Source organism: Oreochromis aureus, linkage group 17 (assembly GCF_013358895.1).
Source record: "Oreochromis aureus strain Israel breed Guangdong linkage group 17, ZZ_aureus, whole genome shotgun sequence".
NCBI lineage: Eukaryota > Metazoa > Chordata > Actinopteri > Cichliformes > Cichlidae > Oreochromis > Oreochromis aureus.
The window spans coordinates 12827521-12844612 of NC_052958.1; the positions used below are offsets into that span (position 1 = coordinate 12827521).

The 17092-nt window shown below is 38.9% G+C and overlaps 1 protein-coding gene across 3 annotated transcripts in view; it reads left to right on the forward strand.

The window, feature by feature from the left end:
- The window catches only part of cacna2d1a (calcium channel, voltage-dependent, alpha 2/delta subunit 1a), a 127384-nt gene that overhangs the window by 50753 nt on the left and 59539 nt on the right, over positions 1 to 17092 (forward strand). For all 3 annotated transcript variants that reach the window (XM_039600948.1, XM_039600949.1, XM_039600950.1), the window contains exons 7-10: positions 7329 to 7460; positions 9204 to 9273; positions 10004 to 10054; positions 11245 to 11344. In XM_039600948.1, the coding sequence (XP_039456882.1) occupies positions 7329 to 7460; positions 9204 to 9273; positions 10004 to 10054; positions 11245 to 11344 (353 nt within the window). The remainder of the gene's footprint in view (positions 1 to 7328; positions 7461 to 9203; positions 9274 to 10003; positions 10055 to 11244; positions 11345 to 17092) is intronic.

The window sequence follows — 17092 nt, forward strand, 5'->3', positions numbered from 1 at the left end:
AGGAAATTAATGACTGGCTGTGCCACAATTCTCTCCAGCTAAACAAAAACAAAACTGAAGTAATAGTCTTTGGTGCCAAAGAAAAACGATTACAGGTCACCAGAGAACTTCAATCTATACACCTAAAAACCACAAACCAGGCGAGAAATTTGGGTGTAGTGATGGATGAAGACCTAAACTTAGAAAAACACATTAAGACAATAACAAAATCAGCTTACTATCACCTCAAGAATATTTCAAGGATAAAAGATCTGATGTCTCAACAGGACCTGGAAAAACTAGTCCATGCATTCATCTTTAGCAGGCTTGATTACTGTAACAGCATCTTTACAGGTCTACCTAAAAAATCAGTCAGACAACTACAGCTCATTCAGAACTCTGCTGCTCGAGTCCTCACTAAGACCAAAAAAGTGGACCACATCAGTCCAGCTCTGAGGTCTTTACACTGGCTGCCTGTCTGTCAGAGGATAGACTTTAAAGTTCTGATGCTAGTCTATAAAGCTCTGAATGGTTTAGGACCAAAATACATCAGTGACCTCCTGACCCAGTATGAACCTTCCAGATCTCTCAGGTCATCTGGATCTGGTCTTTTATCAGTTCCCAGAGTCAGAACCAGACACGGAGAAGCTGCATTCAGCTTTTATGCTCCTTATATCTGGAACAAACTCCCAGAAAGCCTCAGATCAGCTGAAACACTCAGTTTATTTAAATCCAGGTTGAAGACTCACCTGTTCTCTGCTGCATTTGAATAAAGCACCAAATCCACACTTTTAAGCTTAAATTCCAAAACTTACATTTTAACTACTGATTTTATCTACTGTTTTGATTTTTGATTTTATATACTGTTTTGTTTGTTTGTTTGTTTGTTTGCTTGTCTTAATCAATTTTAAATCATGCTTTTTATCTATTTTGTTTTTAATGTCTCTGTAAAGCACTTTGAATCACCTTGTTGTTGAATTGTGCTATATAAATAAATTTGCCTTGCCTTGCCTTGCCTTCTGTCTATTTCTAGTGGGACCATAAAACCCCAAATTACTTTCATGTTAATGTTAGTGTGACTTGAAAGCTACTCTGCTAACTCTGCTTATAGTATTACATAATCAATGGCCCTTAAACCTGTTGAATTGTGGGCTGATTCTCAATTGAGATAGAACTGGCTCCACACTGTTGTTGGTACTAATACCAGCAAAGAACTGTTGAGGAAAAGTACAAATCTGTGAATGTTAATTTTTGTTTCGAAATTAAAAACCTGACCTATAGACTGCATTACCGATTACATTTAAGGTAATATTTTCAGCAATTTTCATTAAAATACAGCTAAAAAACATAACTTTTACCATTATAGAAGCAGGTGATGGAGGGTGGGGTCTGGGCAGAGTCCTTGTTAGCGCAGTAATAAAGCTGTGCTAGTGCTTTTGCTCTCTCCCTCCAAGGACAGGCTGCCACATTGCTGCCTCTCCTTCTGGGTAGTACTGTCAGCGTTGCTATGGCAATATCTGTGTGTCTTTGGGTGTGCGTGTGTGTGTAGGAGGAGACACACACACACACACTTAGACACGCCCCGATGTTCTATCTCGTTGTATGGAGGAAGGACTGGTAACTTGATTAGGGGACTTTGTCTAGACAAGGCTGGCGTCCTTGTGGCTTTTACTGATGCTAAAGGAGCGATGCATCAGCCGACCCTTTAATTGCAGTAGACTTTCTCCACAACCGCTACATCTTCCCATCACTTCCTCTTTTTCCTTTCTCTTTACTTTATGCTTTAGTTCTTTTTTTGCATGCCATTGTGTGTACCTTCTTAGCTCTGTTTTTTTCCATGTCTTCCTCAGTACTTTGCTCTTATTCCCTTCACCCCACCCTCTATCACTCTATCCTCTCTTCCCCATCCCTTGCTCTATTATATTAGGCATATTAATAGTGTGCTGTGAGGAGACAAATGCGCTACCGTCTTTCTCCTCTGCATTAGTCTTACTGATTGGAATCCATTCCACCCACTGCTCCAATGTGGGTGGTCAGACTGGGATTCATTATCATGTTTACGTGTGTGTGTGTGTGCACGCTTACCAGAAAAGGCTAGGTTTGTATGTGTGTGTGTGTCATAAGGAGAAAGAGAGGAAGAAACACTTTGGGTGTGAGGGCTGTGTGTGCATATGTGTGTGTCATATCATATGCACCTACTCTACTGTATATGGATCATGTGTATGCATGTCTCCTCTCTCATTAAGCAGACTGGCATGAATGCGATGAGAAGAGAGCATTGCGGCCTTGGCAGGAGATCCGAGGCTCGTCTGATGCCCGTTTGCATCAACGCTGTGTGGCACCTGTCAGCCCCAGACACACAAACTCTCTGACATGCTGAGATACTCTGACACCGTGTTTGCGTGTGTGTGTGTTATAGTTATAGCCCCTTTGGCAAAGCTCACAGCACATGAACTGATTTTCTTTTCTTTTTGCACTCTTGTGCCACTTGATGCACGTCCTAATTCATTTACGATGCTGGCAGCCAAACTCTGAGGTATCTTCATTTTCATCTCCATCTCTGTCTCTCTGTGCGTATCCGTCCTTCATCTTCCTTCTTGTCTCACAGTCATTACATTAGTGCAGCTTTAAATTGCGTCCTTGCGATAAGTTGGATGCCTTCCCGTGGTTTTTTTTAATCAGCTGATAGGAGCATACATTTTGGATTCTCCCCCAAATGAGTAGGCTAACCGAGAAAGTTTCTTTCTTTTAATCCCATTTCACCTTTTCTTGAAAACTTCTAAGAAAACAAGGAGACAGACATTGGTGTGTGTGGGTTTCTTTCTTCACAACCTCAAAATGTTTTTCCTGCAGATTCCATCTTTCTTGTATCTGTGGTCCCAGGTCAGGTTATGCTTATACATACATGTAATGTGTACAGAGAGTAAATTTTCTTAGTATTTACTCAAGCGTGTTATCCATCTGGTCCACACACATCACCATCTTTTTGAAAACTCATCCACTGGACTCAAAGTGAGACTTATGTACAGTCATTTTCTTTTTTTGTCTCTTTCTTTGATCACAACATCTGATTGTAATGGCAAGGACAGGATGGAGATAGTCTGGCCAGTTCTTTGATTCAAGCATCACAGCTAAATAGATTAGAATGGAGTAGGTTTATCAACACAATCAGCAGGGTCTTTACAAATCTAATGGAGTGATACATAACAGGAGCAAATAACCAGATGTTGTTGTTAAAGTAGGGTTACTTACAGCTAAAGTAAAGCACTGTGACAAAACAGGATAAGAAAAATCATTGGAAACAAAAATACGGGCTTACAGTTGTGTGAAAAACGTGTGCAGTCCTGTTACAAAGTATGCACAACCTGATTGAAATGCTGTGGTGGGACCTTAAGATAGATGTGCATAAATTAATGTCTGCAAATGTCAGTGTTTAAAAAGAGTGGGACAAAATTCCTCAACATCAATGTGGAGATGGATGGAAGTCATACATAAAATGATTGCTTGAAGGTTATTGGTGCTTGAAGGGGTTCTACAAGCTATTAAATCATGGGGTGTTCTTAATTTTTCACAGGGCTGAAAGAGCCTTGTGAAAACTTTCTTCTTTACACACCAAACCAAGAGAATGAAACCAGCTTACTACATAAATTACAAAAAACAACAGTAAACCAAAACAGTTAAACTTCCTGCCCAAATCAGAATACAGAGTAGGAACACCTCTATTTCTAGTTTGGTTTAACAACTAAGTGTGAGCCTGTGTGTGTGTGCCCGGTAAGACAGACAGGCTACATGAAACTAAATCAGCAGAATAATGGCAGAGTGGAAAACAAATCAGATTATGGTTTGCAAACATTTCTCTTAGTAGTAGAGAGTTCTTAATGAACAAGAAGCATAGGAGGAGAAAACTGCTCACATTAGACTAATGGAGCACGACATCCATGCTCCATTTAATTGAGGCAGCAACAGGGTGGAGCCACTGATTAGCAAGACTGGTCATTTTACCTCTCCAATCAGTGAAGTTAGAAAAGTCAGGGCCAGTGTGTGTTTCTTTAATATTAACTGTACGTTGTTCAGTTGTTCTGTGTAGTTTCTTCTTCAATATTGTTACATTATCAAGAAAAGTACATCCTGGGTTTTGTGCCCAGAGTTTTCTGTTTTGAGTACAGTTTTGTGTTTGATATTTCCTATTTAACTTTGTAGTTTTCAGTTTAAGTATTACCTTTGCTTCGGTTAGGTTGTGTTTTCATTTTGATTTTGAATTCATAGCTTTCTTTATTAGTTATCCACAAGTTTTTCCTATCCTCCTATGTTCCCCTTGCCTCGTCTGTGTTTCTGTTATGTTTTCCGTGTTTGTCCAGTTTCATCTTTGGTCTGTGTACTTTGGTTCATGTGTTTTAGTCTCAGTGTAAGTTTCCTGTTTTATTTTGATAACCTCTTGTCTTGTGTGCTGTGCTCAGTTTTGCTTCCCCTCTTGCTCGTTAATTGAATCTGTTCACCTGCATCTGTCCCCCAGCTCATGTGTGCATTTAAGTCCTCTGTCTCCCTCTGTTCCTTGTCACGTCGTTCTCTTATCCCCTCTAGCTGGGTGAGCCGTCTGTTTGGAGTCTGTCTGCCTTCTGTTTAAGTAATCCTGAGTAGCTGCATTTGTTTATCTGATGGCTTGTAAACTCAGCACCAAAGCTGCTTTCTAGCTTAGTCCTGCTCCCGAGTCCTGCATTTCAGGTCCGATCCTGCTTTGGCTCACACAGCGATGATGCCAGTGATGTGTGAATTGCTGCAAAAGGGATGTGTTTGTGCTTATGTCACAATCAGTTGTGAGTGGCAGGGACTGGAGGGCGCCCTTTTGATATGATGATTGCAGGTTCTCACCACATCAGTCCCCAACGTGTAATTACTTTCAAACACAGGCAGTTTGAGCCACCAGCTAGCTGATGACAGGGAACGCCGCAGGGCATCGCTTGGCATCGCTTGGCATTGCACCTTGTCGCTTTCTCCTTCCTCCTGAAGCCAACACCCTCATCAGTCTATGCCAGAATCCTGCTTGATGTGTTATTGGAGGAATCTACCCACCACAAAGTGAATACTTTCAATTATCTTTTCCATAATCAGTTCCCATAACTTCCCTGGAACATGAATCATGAATTTTTTTAATCTCCCACTCTCTCACACTTTTTATCTCCCATGTTTGAATTTGAATCGTGTGATTTATGAGCCTGCCATGGTTGTTGTCAAAGCATCCTTTCTGAATTAATTATCATCTGATTGGTCAGTAATTAATTATCTACAACAAGGACTGGTAGTTTTTTCCAGTGCAGCAAAAGTCTGGTGGCATACAAATAAGTCCTATACCAATTTCTGAGCTCAGAGCGCTTTTATTATGCATTTTATAAAGTTTTCACTGGATCAAATTGTATATAATCAAGAGAGCTAAATGGGAGAGAGGAGGTTATATCATAGTACAGTTCTTGTGAATGGCAGTGGATGCAAACACACCACAAGATCACAAATCTCAGCATCTCCACCTGACTAATAGAGCTTTCCAGAGTTTGCATTTTTGCTGTGACACTTCTCATTTCTTCCTCTGACCATTTTTGACCTCAAACCTGCTATTGACACGTCAGCACTGAGATGGATCTGTTTACTGCAATTTGTTCCAGTCTATAGCTGAGATTAAAGGACACTGCCCTGCAGTACCACAGTGTTGTTGCTAAGGGCTTGTCGGTGGTGCCTAATCTGCCCATGTGGGTTGTGTGAGCTCAATTGGTTGTGATATACTGTGCGTCTGCATCCATATTCCTAGAGGAGACTATAATGGGTTTGTCAATTTTATAAGCAACAGCTAGGGAAAAAAACATGCGTAGTGATCGAGGAGCTGCTCTCTTTGTCAGGGATTCATTTTGTCATTATGTATTGACATTCGCACAGATCATGTATTTTGTGGTAGCAGGCAGTGGATTGAATGAAATAATCAAGGTGCTCTTTCCCTATTATTTCAGCATGAGCAGCGTGAGGGCATAACAGTGCGTCTTATCCTGAGACTTCTTGTTAGTTGTAGTGGAGAAACCAGCAGGAGTAATCCGTTAAGGGCCACTTATCACTGGGACACACATTCATTTCACTATAGTACCAAAGTGCCCCAAACTCCCTCTTTATGGTACAAACAATTACAGGGCTGAGTAAAACAGGCTTTTGTGAGGAAGGCAAGGAGTAAGGAGCCACAGGGGGCATGAGAACTAAGGGGTGGGAAGGGACAGTAAAAACTATATATTTCTATGCTTTATGTTGAGACTAATAATAGCTACATTATGTTATATAATATACTAATATTTACTTTGTTTTAGATTTTTTATACATATAAATATATGTAATTGGAAAGTGGCTCATAGACTCTGCCAGCAACTGCAGGCAGGTTAAAGAAAGTCTAATAGAGCACCTCATATAAGATTTGCTAAAAGATCCTTCGAGTTTGTCTTTGCTTGCTTCAACTGACATTATTATGTGTCTTTATGTGAGTTTGTGTATGTCCTGATTTGACTCTATAAAAGCTGAAAAGTCTCATTTAGTTTAGAATTAAGTTTCAGAGTTACAGGTACATCACTCTAACTTTTCTTACATTTTAGCAGACAGCCTGGTGTCAACTGTTAACACGACTGCCTCAGCAAAGCCTTTATCTCCTGGCTGCCCCCTCTTTTATGCTGATGTTTTTTTCCTCTTTTAATTCAGTTGCTCTTAGAACAATCTCACTTTGTTGGAGGCATCTGCATAGGCCACACAAGTATGAGTCATTTCAACAAGTAGCCTACGCTTCCAGAAAGACTGTGATTTTTTTGTATCTAAAAACATTGTCTGGGATTTAAGCCAGCGTGAGCTTCTGTAGACCAACAGGTAAACAAAACAATGCATGTCCAGTCAGTGAGTACCTGGAAGAATTTTTTTTATTCCAGAAATACCAAATTGAATCATACTTTCCTTTTTTTTTTAGTTCACCTCTTTTCTTTGCTGTAGAAATTGTTTTTAGAGCAAAAAACTAAAATATAAATCTCATTGAAGAAGCCAGACATCAGTTTGAATATCAGTGAGGAAGCTTCCTCTTTGCCATCAATGTCAGTAGACTAATACTGCCAAATCCAAGCGTGTGTGTGTGTGTGTGTGTGTGTGACTTTCAAGTAAGTTTTTTTTCTCCAGAATTGCTTTTTTTTGGAGTAAATGCTTTCTGAAACGTCTTGACATTTTGTGCTTGTGTGATTTTTATGATTTTATACTTTTGCACAAGTATGACTCATTTCATCTTTATTTCTGTGTGTGCATGTGTTTGTGTATGTGTGTGTGCGTGTGTTTGTGTTTTTCAGCTACCATCATTCTGAATGAGTTAAACTGGACAGAAGCCTTGGAGGATGTTTTCCGGAAGAACAAAGAGGAAGATCCCTCTCTTCTCTGGCAAGTGTTTGGCTCTGCCACAGGACTGGCTCGTTACTTCCCAGGTAAGCAGCCCAGCATGCAATGGGGCTTAGACCTGCAACTATGTGACTATTTGGTGGTGAGTCAAGGGAACACAAAATTTCCACTAAAGGGGATTTATCATCTTACAGCCAAATGCATGCAAACCTGGCACAACTCGGGATGGGAAATAGGCAAGGTAGTCATTAAATAATTGTTGTAAAACATATGCACTTGCAAGTGTTTCTTCTCTTTTTTTATACTTCACATAGGAAATTCCTGGTTCCTGTAAAAATAAATAGTGGCATCTTAAATGTCGAATTAAAAGTTGCAAACAATAGTTGCAAAAAATGTATAAAAGTACAATCTTTTATGTCTTTATTTTATGTACACTGGGCATTTATATACAATACTTGAGTATAGGAGGTGTTGTTGTCGCCATTTCTCCTGAAACTACTAGGAGTCATGGGTTACAATTAATGCCCCTTCCTGTAAATAAGGGAACACAAAGACTGTTTAGTTTTGACAGAGCCTGCTGTAAAAGATCGGTGTGCTATCTCAACAGAGATCTTACAGGACGAATTAGGCATTTGCACAAGTTGACAGACTAGAAAAGACCGTGGTTTTAATCAGTAGGAAACAGGACAAATTATCCACTAATGGCAGACAGGACTGATGCTTTTCTCAGTTGAAGTAGACATCATGCTAAGATCACACCACAAACACAACCTGCAATACTGAAAGAAGTGATAAAAAAAAACTCAAGGGTAGCAGCTTTTGAAATCTCTACAACTTGCTGAAATGTTTGCTCATGCCTCCACTGTAAGAAAAACAACAAAAAGGTATTAATAGAAAAACAACATGAAGGAAACCACTGCTAACCAAGCAGAAATATTGCAATATATCTCAATTTTTCAAATTATATGTAGTTTAGTCATAATTGTGACTTCAATTAATATCAGTCCATATTCTCAATTCAGAAATTCTGGTAATGTTAGTAAGTTCACAGTTTTTTTAAAAAGCACAGATCGATTTTGAATCATTCAAATCCTCTTTTGTAGTCTAAGGAAGAGTTTATCATTAGGGAATCCATAGCAAAAGACAGTCACACAAGGACCAAGCACCAGGAGCATAAAACATACCAATAGTATACGTCTTCGCTGTTTTATCACAGTGAGACTCCTCTGGCAATGTCACAGTGACAAGACTTGAGGAAGTCTTACATTTTCAATTATGTACAATTTAAAAAAAGAAGATACACTGTAAGGACAAAAGTAATGGGCAACACCTTTTGATTGTTGAATTCAAGTGTTTCCACCCTAACCCTTTACATTCACCCGTCAGCATTATTAAATTATCCAGGTACATCCATGTCCACAGGTGTATGCTCTGCTTTCTCAGTAAATGCATTTTCAAATGTACTCTGGCATTAGCATCAGCCCAAAAACTGTGCAAGCTTAATGGCATGAGTCTCCATAGGCGTCAGGTCCTGCAGGTGTAATATGACTCAGTGCTTTTGTCCATATAGTGTATATATGTTTTAGTACTCAGTTTTACAGGTTTAGCTAAAGCAGTTTTGAAGTTTTTAAGAGTGACAGACTAGTTGTCTGCTAAAGGCTCTGAAGACGTGTTTTAAAGTGTGCCCTTTGAGGCAAAGTTTAACATGGAATGTAATTTTATAGGTAAGAAAGTCCTATTAAGCTAAAGTGTCTGTTATTGGTGTAAATATACTTTTATAAGGTCTAAATCTAAATAACCATTTTTTTTTCCTTTTGCCAAAATTTCAGCATCCCCATGGATGGACCTAAGCAAATCACAGAATAAGATTGACCTCTACGATGTGCGCAGGCGACCATGGTAGGTGCATCTACTCAGTGTGGTGAGGTTTTTGTGCCTTACTGTCATCATCTCGAGCTTCCACATTTATCTGGTGTTTTTGAGCAATTGTCATGTTAAACATTTATTATAATAACTGTATTTGCATGTTCTCATAAAAGCATCTGCATGCACGCATAGTTTAAAACAATCACATTCACATCTGTTGCCAAAAGCAAAACTAATTTAGACAAACACATCAGAGGACTATGATGATTAAGCCACAGCAGATCAAAGGGTAGCAATACAAAAGCTTAATTAGTTGCCTGAAAATTATTAAAATCTGGCTGGAAGCCACCAGTACACTTTTAAACATGTTATTAAATTTCATTAGCTTCAGACAGCCTGTTAGCATCTGAGCACTCTAACAAAGACAACCAACTGTTTGCTTATTAAAGAAATGAGAGCAGAGATGTAATTAACTATTACAAAGTTTGGATTGATTTGAAATGCAAAGCATTTGATGTAAGTTAGTGAGTTTTTGCTTCCTTGCGCACAAAAGGTGAATGCGAGAAGATTACAAATGTATAGCTTCAAAACTAATATGTGCCTCTGTCTTTGTGCTTTGCGTTTTAAAAATAGCCTTTCTGCATTACAGTTAGTGACTGTTCTTTTGTGCATGTGTGTTTTTCCACTTCTTTGTGCACGTATATATCTGTATGTGCTTAGTAGCCACAACCTATATATGTGTGTGTCTGCTATTACTCACCAGGTACATCCAGGGGGCGGCCTCACCCAAGGACATGCTGATCCTGGTGGATGCGTGAGTGACGACCTTATGATTCATCCATTACAGTCAGATTTTATTTTCTTTGGTGTGCCAGAAGGCCCTGATGCTAACCCTCTGACTGGCCTCATCCCGCTGGGCGCTGCTGCGATGTACTCACATGTGACAATGACAAAGAAAGAGCAGCCAGTGAACTGAGCAACCTCAATGTTCACAGTCCAGTTATTTTCTCCTGAGATTTATGCTTTAAAGTTTCCATATTACACAACTACATAGGATTTTCCAGGAACACACACGTTCTGTTTTTGATTTCCCAATTCAAGCTAATCCTCTATTGTGTAACTTTAAAAAATATATATATTATTGTTATTGTTATTGTTTTTTTCTGTATGATTATCGATTATCCATTTTCATTACCTTAAAACAAATGCGTAGCACTATCAAGATCGTGTAATTGTTACACTGCTTCTGATGCCAAGTGAATTTATCTACTCAAGTGAATGTTCATTATCACAGACGGTCATAAACCTGCTCTAGGGTTGAATAACTGCACGATATGATGAATGAAGAACTGAACTAAATTTGTACACTTGCAACTCTTAACACAGCTCTGGTAATTGGCACATATAAGATTAATGAGGCTTATTAAAAGCTGTCATCAATATGCTTTATTGAAAACCGCTGTAAATGAACTCCACCTTGATTTTTCCAGTTCTGTCCTCCTTTAGTCTGTTGCTTAGAAGAAGCAGGTTTATTATATTCTTATACATTTTTATAGGCTCCATTTTGGTTTTGGGAAGAGATGTTGGACGTTGCCGACACAGATATTTTGTTATTCATTTTATCCTAATGTTCACAGCAATTAAAAACGTAACATAACATTTCGAAAGATGTCACACAAACATAAAGTCACATTGTTTGATATCTTTCCTTAGTGCTCATACATAGTTTTTACCTGACAGGTGGTAGTAAAGTTGAAAAAATGTGATCAGGTTTGTCATCAAAGATATTCATATTTGTGAAATATGTGACTTCTCAGCTGCCTGGTGCAGGTAAGATTATTGTGAAAGGAATAGAGGTTCATTAAAAGAGTCTTTCAGCATGACGTTATGTTAAAAGAACATTTTACTGCCCCTTTTACAAAATAGAAGATGAATTTCTAATACTTGAATATTCTGATAGATATCATAACTAAGACAAAGTTTGTTTCTGTTTTTGATCTTCAGGAGCGGCAGCGTGTCAGGGCTCACGCTCAAACTCATCAAAATATCCGTCAGCAAGATGCTGGAGACCCTCTCGGATGATGACTTTGTGAACGTGGTTTCTGTGAGTACTCACACAGCTAATGCTTTGATCTCATCATCTGTCTGTTCAGAATGAATGAATGAATGAATTTCCAGACACGCGCAGTGATGAATCTTAATGTGGACTTATTGTTAATGCGGAGGCTTGGCTGTTTAAGCAGCCTTGGCCTGGTTTGAGTCATTGGTCTAAACATGACAGCGACCTTTCTAGTAATTTCATGGCCGACACATGGATAGATCTTCATTGTGGCTGCATTCGTGCGTGGATGCATGCATGCTTGTAAGTGTGTATACATACACATACGGTGTGTGTATGTGTGTATATATATTTAGTATTTTATATGTGATAACACAAAACACAGCTTGGGTAAGCCGCAAAAGGCCACAGGATAAGTTTGATGAATCAAAGTGTGCTTTTTTTTCTTTTCTTTTTTATTTCACTTTGAATCAGAGGCATGTTGTGGAAATTGCCCGACTGCCCAATTGAAATTCGGTAGGACTCTCAGGCATCAAAGCTTTACTGCCATGGGGATAGGGGAAATATTCATCCATCATCATTTAAAGCTCCATCGCCTGGTCAGTTAAAGCTTTTCTTCCTCCTACAGATATTATTTGTGGAAAGAAAAATAACACAGTTGAAAGGGGTTATACTAGTAATGTCCCCCAGCTGAAGGAATTTGAGTAGTCCCAAAGAGATATTGGAGACAATTATATTAGCTGTGATAAGGGCTTAAATGCAAACACCCTAACTTCATTTGGACCCTTTGTGGCAGGGCTGCTTAAAGGCAACCCTCAAACTCAGTTTTTGTCTGTCCCTTGGTGTATGTAGTGAGCTAATATTTTTTGTGTTGTAGAGGAATGCGCTCTAGAGACGTCTCTCTGTAGATCTTTTTGTGTGAAGGAGAAAATATCCAAAATCAAATCCAAAGAATGTAACAAGAAAATTGCAATAGATTGTTTCAGCCTCAAATGTGAGCCATGTTTTTCTCAAGCATCTGTCTTTCACATGAACAGTGGAACTGATGCAGAATTATAAAGTCAATATAAGTAAGTTGTGAAGTCTCAGACTGTGTCTCAGTATCTGAGCCTGGCTTACTAAACTGCTCCTACTGTAACAGTTTGTTATTCAGATAGAAGTGATTACTGTAGGTGTCAAAGGTGGGACCTACCTGTGCTGTTTATGATGATGATTCCTTAAAGATAACAGAGCTTGACCAGAGAATTTCTTTATTTAACTCTGAGTGATCGATAACCCGTTTCTATGCCTGTGTTGGGACAGCTAAAACACAGCTTGTGTTTAGCTTTGGCAAGATTTTGTCCTGATAGGGCCCAGATAGCTTTCAGCTGGACTAAGCAAACCAGAGACTGGATGTAATGTAAGCTTCTTCCTTACAAGTCCATGCATTAAGAGTTACGCAGGTACTTAGTTTCACATCACATACTTAAGTTTGTATGTGTTCCGTGTTCAGCGTGGACACAAATCACCCGGGTTTATAAGAGTAGCATTTATACTACAGATTGGTTGCCTGGGATCAAACATCTCTGCTGCAGTCGAATGAATTGCTCCACTTGCTCAGGCACAGAAGTCTTCTGGTCCTGTCTAAAATCTCCTTTATCCTTATTGTTATCTTTGCCCTTCCTTCACATTCTTCTAACAGTAGGAAATACCCATTATGTTTCAGTTTTCTTTCCATATTAAACATTAATTATATTTTCTTCCACTTCCCCTAATAAAGCAGCGGTTTCAGCTGAATGTTTGGTTTGGGGTTGTCATATCAGCTAAGTAGAAAGGCCCTTGAACTTAATGAAATAAGGCTCAAATGTAATAGGTATATTGATCAAATCCAGCTAAGTTTGTAGACTGTAGACTGCATTTTGAAGCTTTTTGAGGGTAGGTACCTCATTTTAGAATAGAATGGTTTGTTTTATGAACTTTTTGTCCAGATCCAGTGCGATTATTTACCTAACAATGCAGTACGTGCGTGCGTGCGTGCGTGCGTGCGTGCGTGCGTGTGTGTGTGTTTTTTAGGTACCATCATTTTGATTTACTTTTTTAAACTGATTATGAAAAATATTTTTTATGATAAATTTGATATGTGCAAGTCTAATTGATGCCTCAAGTTGGCTTTCCCAGAATGTTACCATGGCGACCAAGGTTGTTGCCTCACTCTCACATCACACACCTTTCTGACCAAATTCTATACGGCTGACAGCTATCTGCCATCTAACCCTTTATAATGGAACATGTATGCCTTATGTCTTGGACTCCCTTATTTCATATAGTTCATAATTTTCTAGTAGATTAACGAAAAGCTTCCTTGAAGGGAGAAAGTATTTTTTTAACTAACTGGAAGGAACGTGGAACCAAACCAGCAAACCAAAGGCTTCTCAGTTATTTTAGAGTTGAAAATCCCAGTGAATTCAATAAATAACATCTTAAAATGCATCCATCTATCTGTTTGGTATGCTGTATGTGCTTTATCTGTCAGATGGTCACTAGTTTAACATTGTCTTTATTCTGTATATATTTGATTTGTTGTTTCTACTTAATGCAATGTAAAAAGGTGAGTTTACACAGGAGTCTTGTGACAAACTAGATATACCCTTACTGCTTCCTTAGGCATTAAGAGGTTAAGTAGCAGCCATGAGCCACTAATCAAATGCTCTTGAATAATTGATCTGCAAGTGTAACCACCTCAATAAAAGCAGATCTTTCAGCAGTTTGTTGGTCTGGACCAATCTAAGCTCTGGCAGCGCAGCTTAGGTTTGCAAAGTTCCATCTTAACAACCCACAAGTCATCTGAAACAATGTCTTTTGGACAAATAAGAATTAAGTGGAGCTGTTTGGCTATAATGTATGGCAAAAAACAAACAAGCATGGTGATGGAGGGGTGATGATTTGGGATTGGTTCGCAGCCACAGGACTTGGACATCTTAACGTCTAGGACTCAACCATGACCTCCTCTGTATACCAAAGTATTCAAAGCTGGATCATGCAACAGGATAATAATCCTTACCACAGCAGCACAACAACATTATGAATCAAGTCAATATGAGTCAAGCTGTTCCAATGCCCCAGTCAAAGCCCCGACCTCAACCTGACTGAAATGCTGTGGTGGGGCCTTAGGAGAGCTGTACATAACCTAATGCCATCAAACCTCTGTGAACTGAAACAAGATTGTAAAAAAGTTCAAATTTTCTTATGTTCAATTACAAGTTTATTTCTTTATTTTCAAGGTATCAAGGCTGGTGGCTTTTTATTGCTGTTTCTATGATATTTTCAGATCTTTATTATTAGTTAGATGAAGGAAGTGTGTACATGTGCATGTGTGTAGGCATGTGTCTTTGAGGATGAATGTCTTGGCAGCATATGCCCTGAAACTTCTGCCAACATGTTGAATATTTGGAAACAGATACTGCAAGCTGCGAGCCTTGGGTGTTCTAAAAGCATAACAGAATTTGTCATTTGCCTGGTTTTTGTTCCTTTTTGTCTCAGATTGAAATGTTTCTAAGTAAATAGCCTAATGTTATTTTGTAAATGCTGTGCCTAGAATAGTCAGGATATTTTACCTCTGTTATACTTAATGGTGTTCTGACAACTTTCAGTTCGATTCAGTTTGATTTATACAACACCAAATCACAACAACAACCTCCTCGGGCATTTTATATTGTAAGGTAGACCCTACAATAATACAACAGAGAAAACGTCAACAATCATACGACCATCGTATGAAGGAAAAACTCCTTTTTAACTGGAAGAAACCTCCAGCAGAACCATGCTCAGGGAGGGGCAGCCATCTGCCTTATTTCTGTAGTTTGTTCAGGGTTTATGTGGCTTTCAAGTGGCATTTCTATTATTTCCATGTTGTTCAAGCCTGTTTTCAGCTAGAGAGAGAATCTTTAACTACAGTGGTTTGAAAAAGTGTTTGCCCCCTTGCTGATTTCCTGGTTTTTTTTGTATGTTTGTCAATCTTAAATGTTTCAGATCATCAGACAAAATTAAATATTAGATAAAGATAACATAAGTAAACACAAAATGCCTTTTCTTAATTTATTATTAAGGGTGAAGAAAATCCAAACCTACATGGCCCTGTGTGAAAAAGTGATTGCCCCCTAAACCTAATAACTGGTTGGACAACCCTTAGCAGCAACAACTGCAATCAAGCATTTGCAATGACTGGCAATGAGTCTTTTACAGCACTGTGAAGGAATTTTGTCCCACTCATCATTGCCACATTAATAGACAGCAGTAGTTTTGGTACACAGCAGAATTCATGGTTCCAATGATGACAGCAGGTCTTCCAGGTCTTGAGGCAAAATGACCCCAAACCATCACACTACCACAACCATATTTTACTGTTGTTATGAAGTTCCTTTTCTGAAATGCTGTGTTAGTTTTATGCCAGATATAACAGGACCTTCCTAAAAGTTCAACTTTTGTCTCGTTAGTCCACAGAATATTTTTCCAGATGTCTTGGGAATCTTTAAGATGTTTTTTGGCAAATGTGAGACGAGCCTTTATGCTCTTTTTGGTCAGCAATGGTTTTCACTATTTTTGGCCAGTCTCTTTCTTATTGTTGGATTATGAACTCTGACCTCAACTGAGACATGTGAAACCTGCAGCTCATTAATGTTGTTTTGAGTTGTTTTGTGACCTCCTGGATGAGTCATCGATGTGCTTTTGGAGCAATTTTGGTAGGCCGACCACTCCTGGGAAGGTTCACCACTGTTCCAAGTTTTCTCCATTTGTGTATAATGGCTCTCAGCGTGGTTTACTGGAGTGCCAAAGCATTAGAAATTTGTAACCCTTTTCAACCTAAGGAGCTTAGAAAGAAAAGCGTCTGGACTTCTTTATGTTGCTTGAAGATGTTTCACGTCTCATCCGAGAAGCTTCTTCAGGTTTTAGGAGCTTCTCGGATGAGAGGTGAAACATCTTCAAGCAACTAAAAGAAGTCCAGACGCTTTTCTTTCTAAGTTCCTTAGACTACGATGACCTGGATGACTGAGAACCTTCACAGACATAACCCTTTGTAACTCTTTCCAGACTGACAGATGTCAGTGACTTTGTTTCTCAGGTGTTTCTTTACATCATTGCGGGATTTGTTGCTTTTTGAGCCTGCTTCACTTTGTCAGACAGGTTCTATTTAAGTGATTTCTTAATTGTTTAGTGAAACTGAACTCAGCTTTCCAAAAAATGTGGTTAATCAGAGCTAATTCATGATGTAACAAGACGGCCAGTTACTTTTTCACAGAAGACCAGGTAGGTTTGGATAACTTTTCTCCCTAATCAATGAAATCATAACTTAAAAGCTGCATTTTATATAACCTCGGGTTATCCCTGTCTAACATTAAAATTTGTTTAATGATCTGAAACGTGTAAGTATGATAGATACGCAAAACACTAGGTGATCAGGAAGGGGACAAACACTTATTCATACCATTGTACTTACAGATTTCCATAAAAGTGCTGAAATGACAGAAAAAGCTGATTTTTCTTTTTTGCACCTCTTTTGTATTTGCGCAAGTTTCAGTGTTTGTTTTGGTGCCAGTGTTGCACTTGATCATGATTGGAGGGGTGCACTCAAGTCCAAAACAGATGTTTGGCATTAATGAGCCATGTACCAAAGTCTGTGCTCTGTGTATGTGTGGTTATATGTGTGCGTGTGCACGTGGCGGGTAGGTGTGCGCATTAATTGACTGAGTTCCATCTGTTCCTCCACATTAACTATTCACCAATATTAACATGAAGATACTTCATGTGTGAATCTGT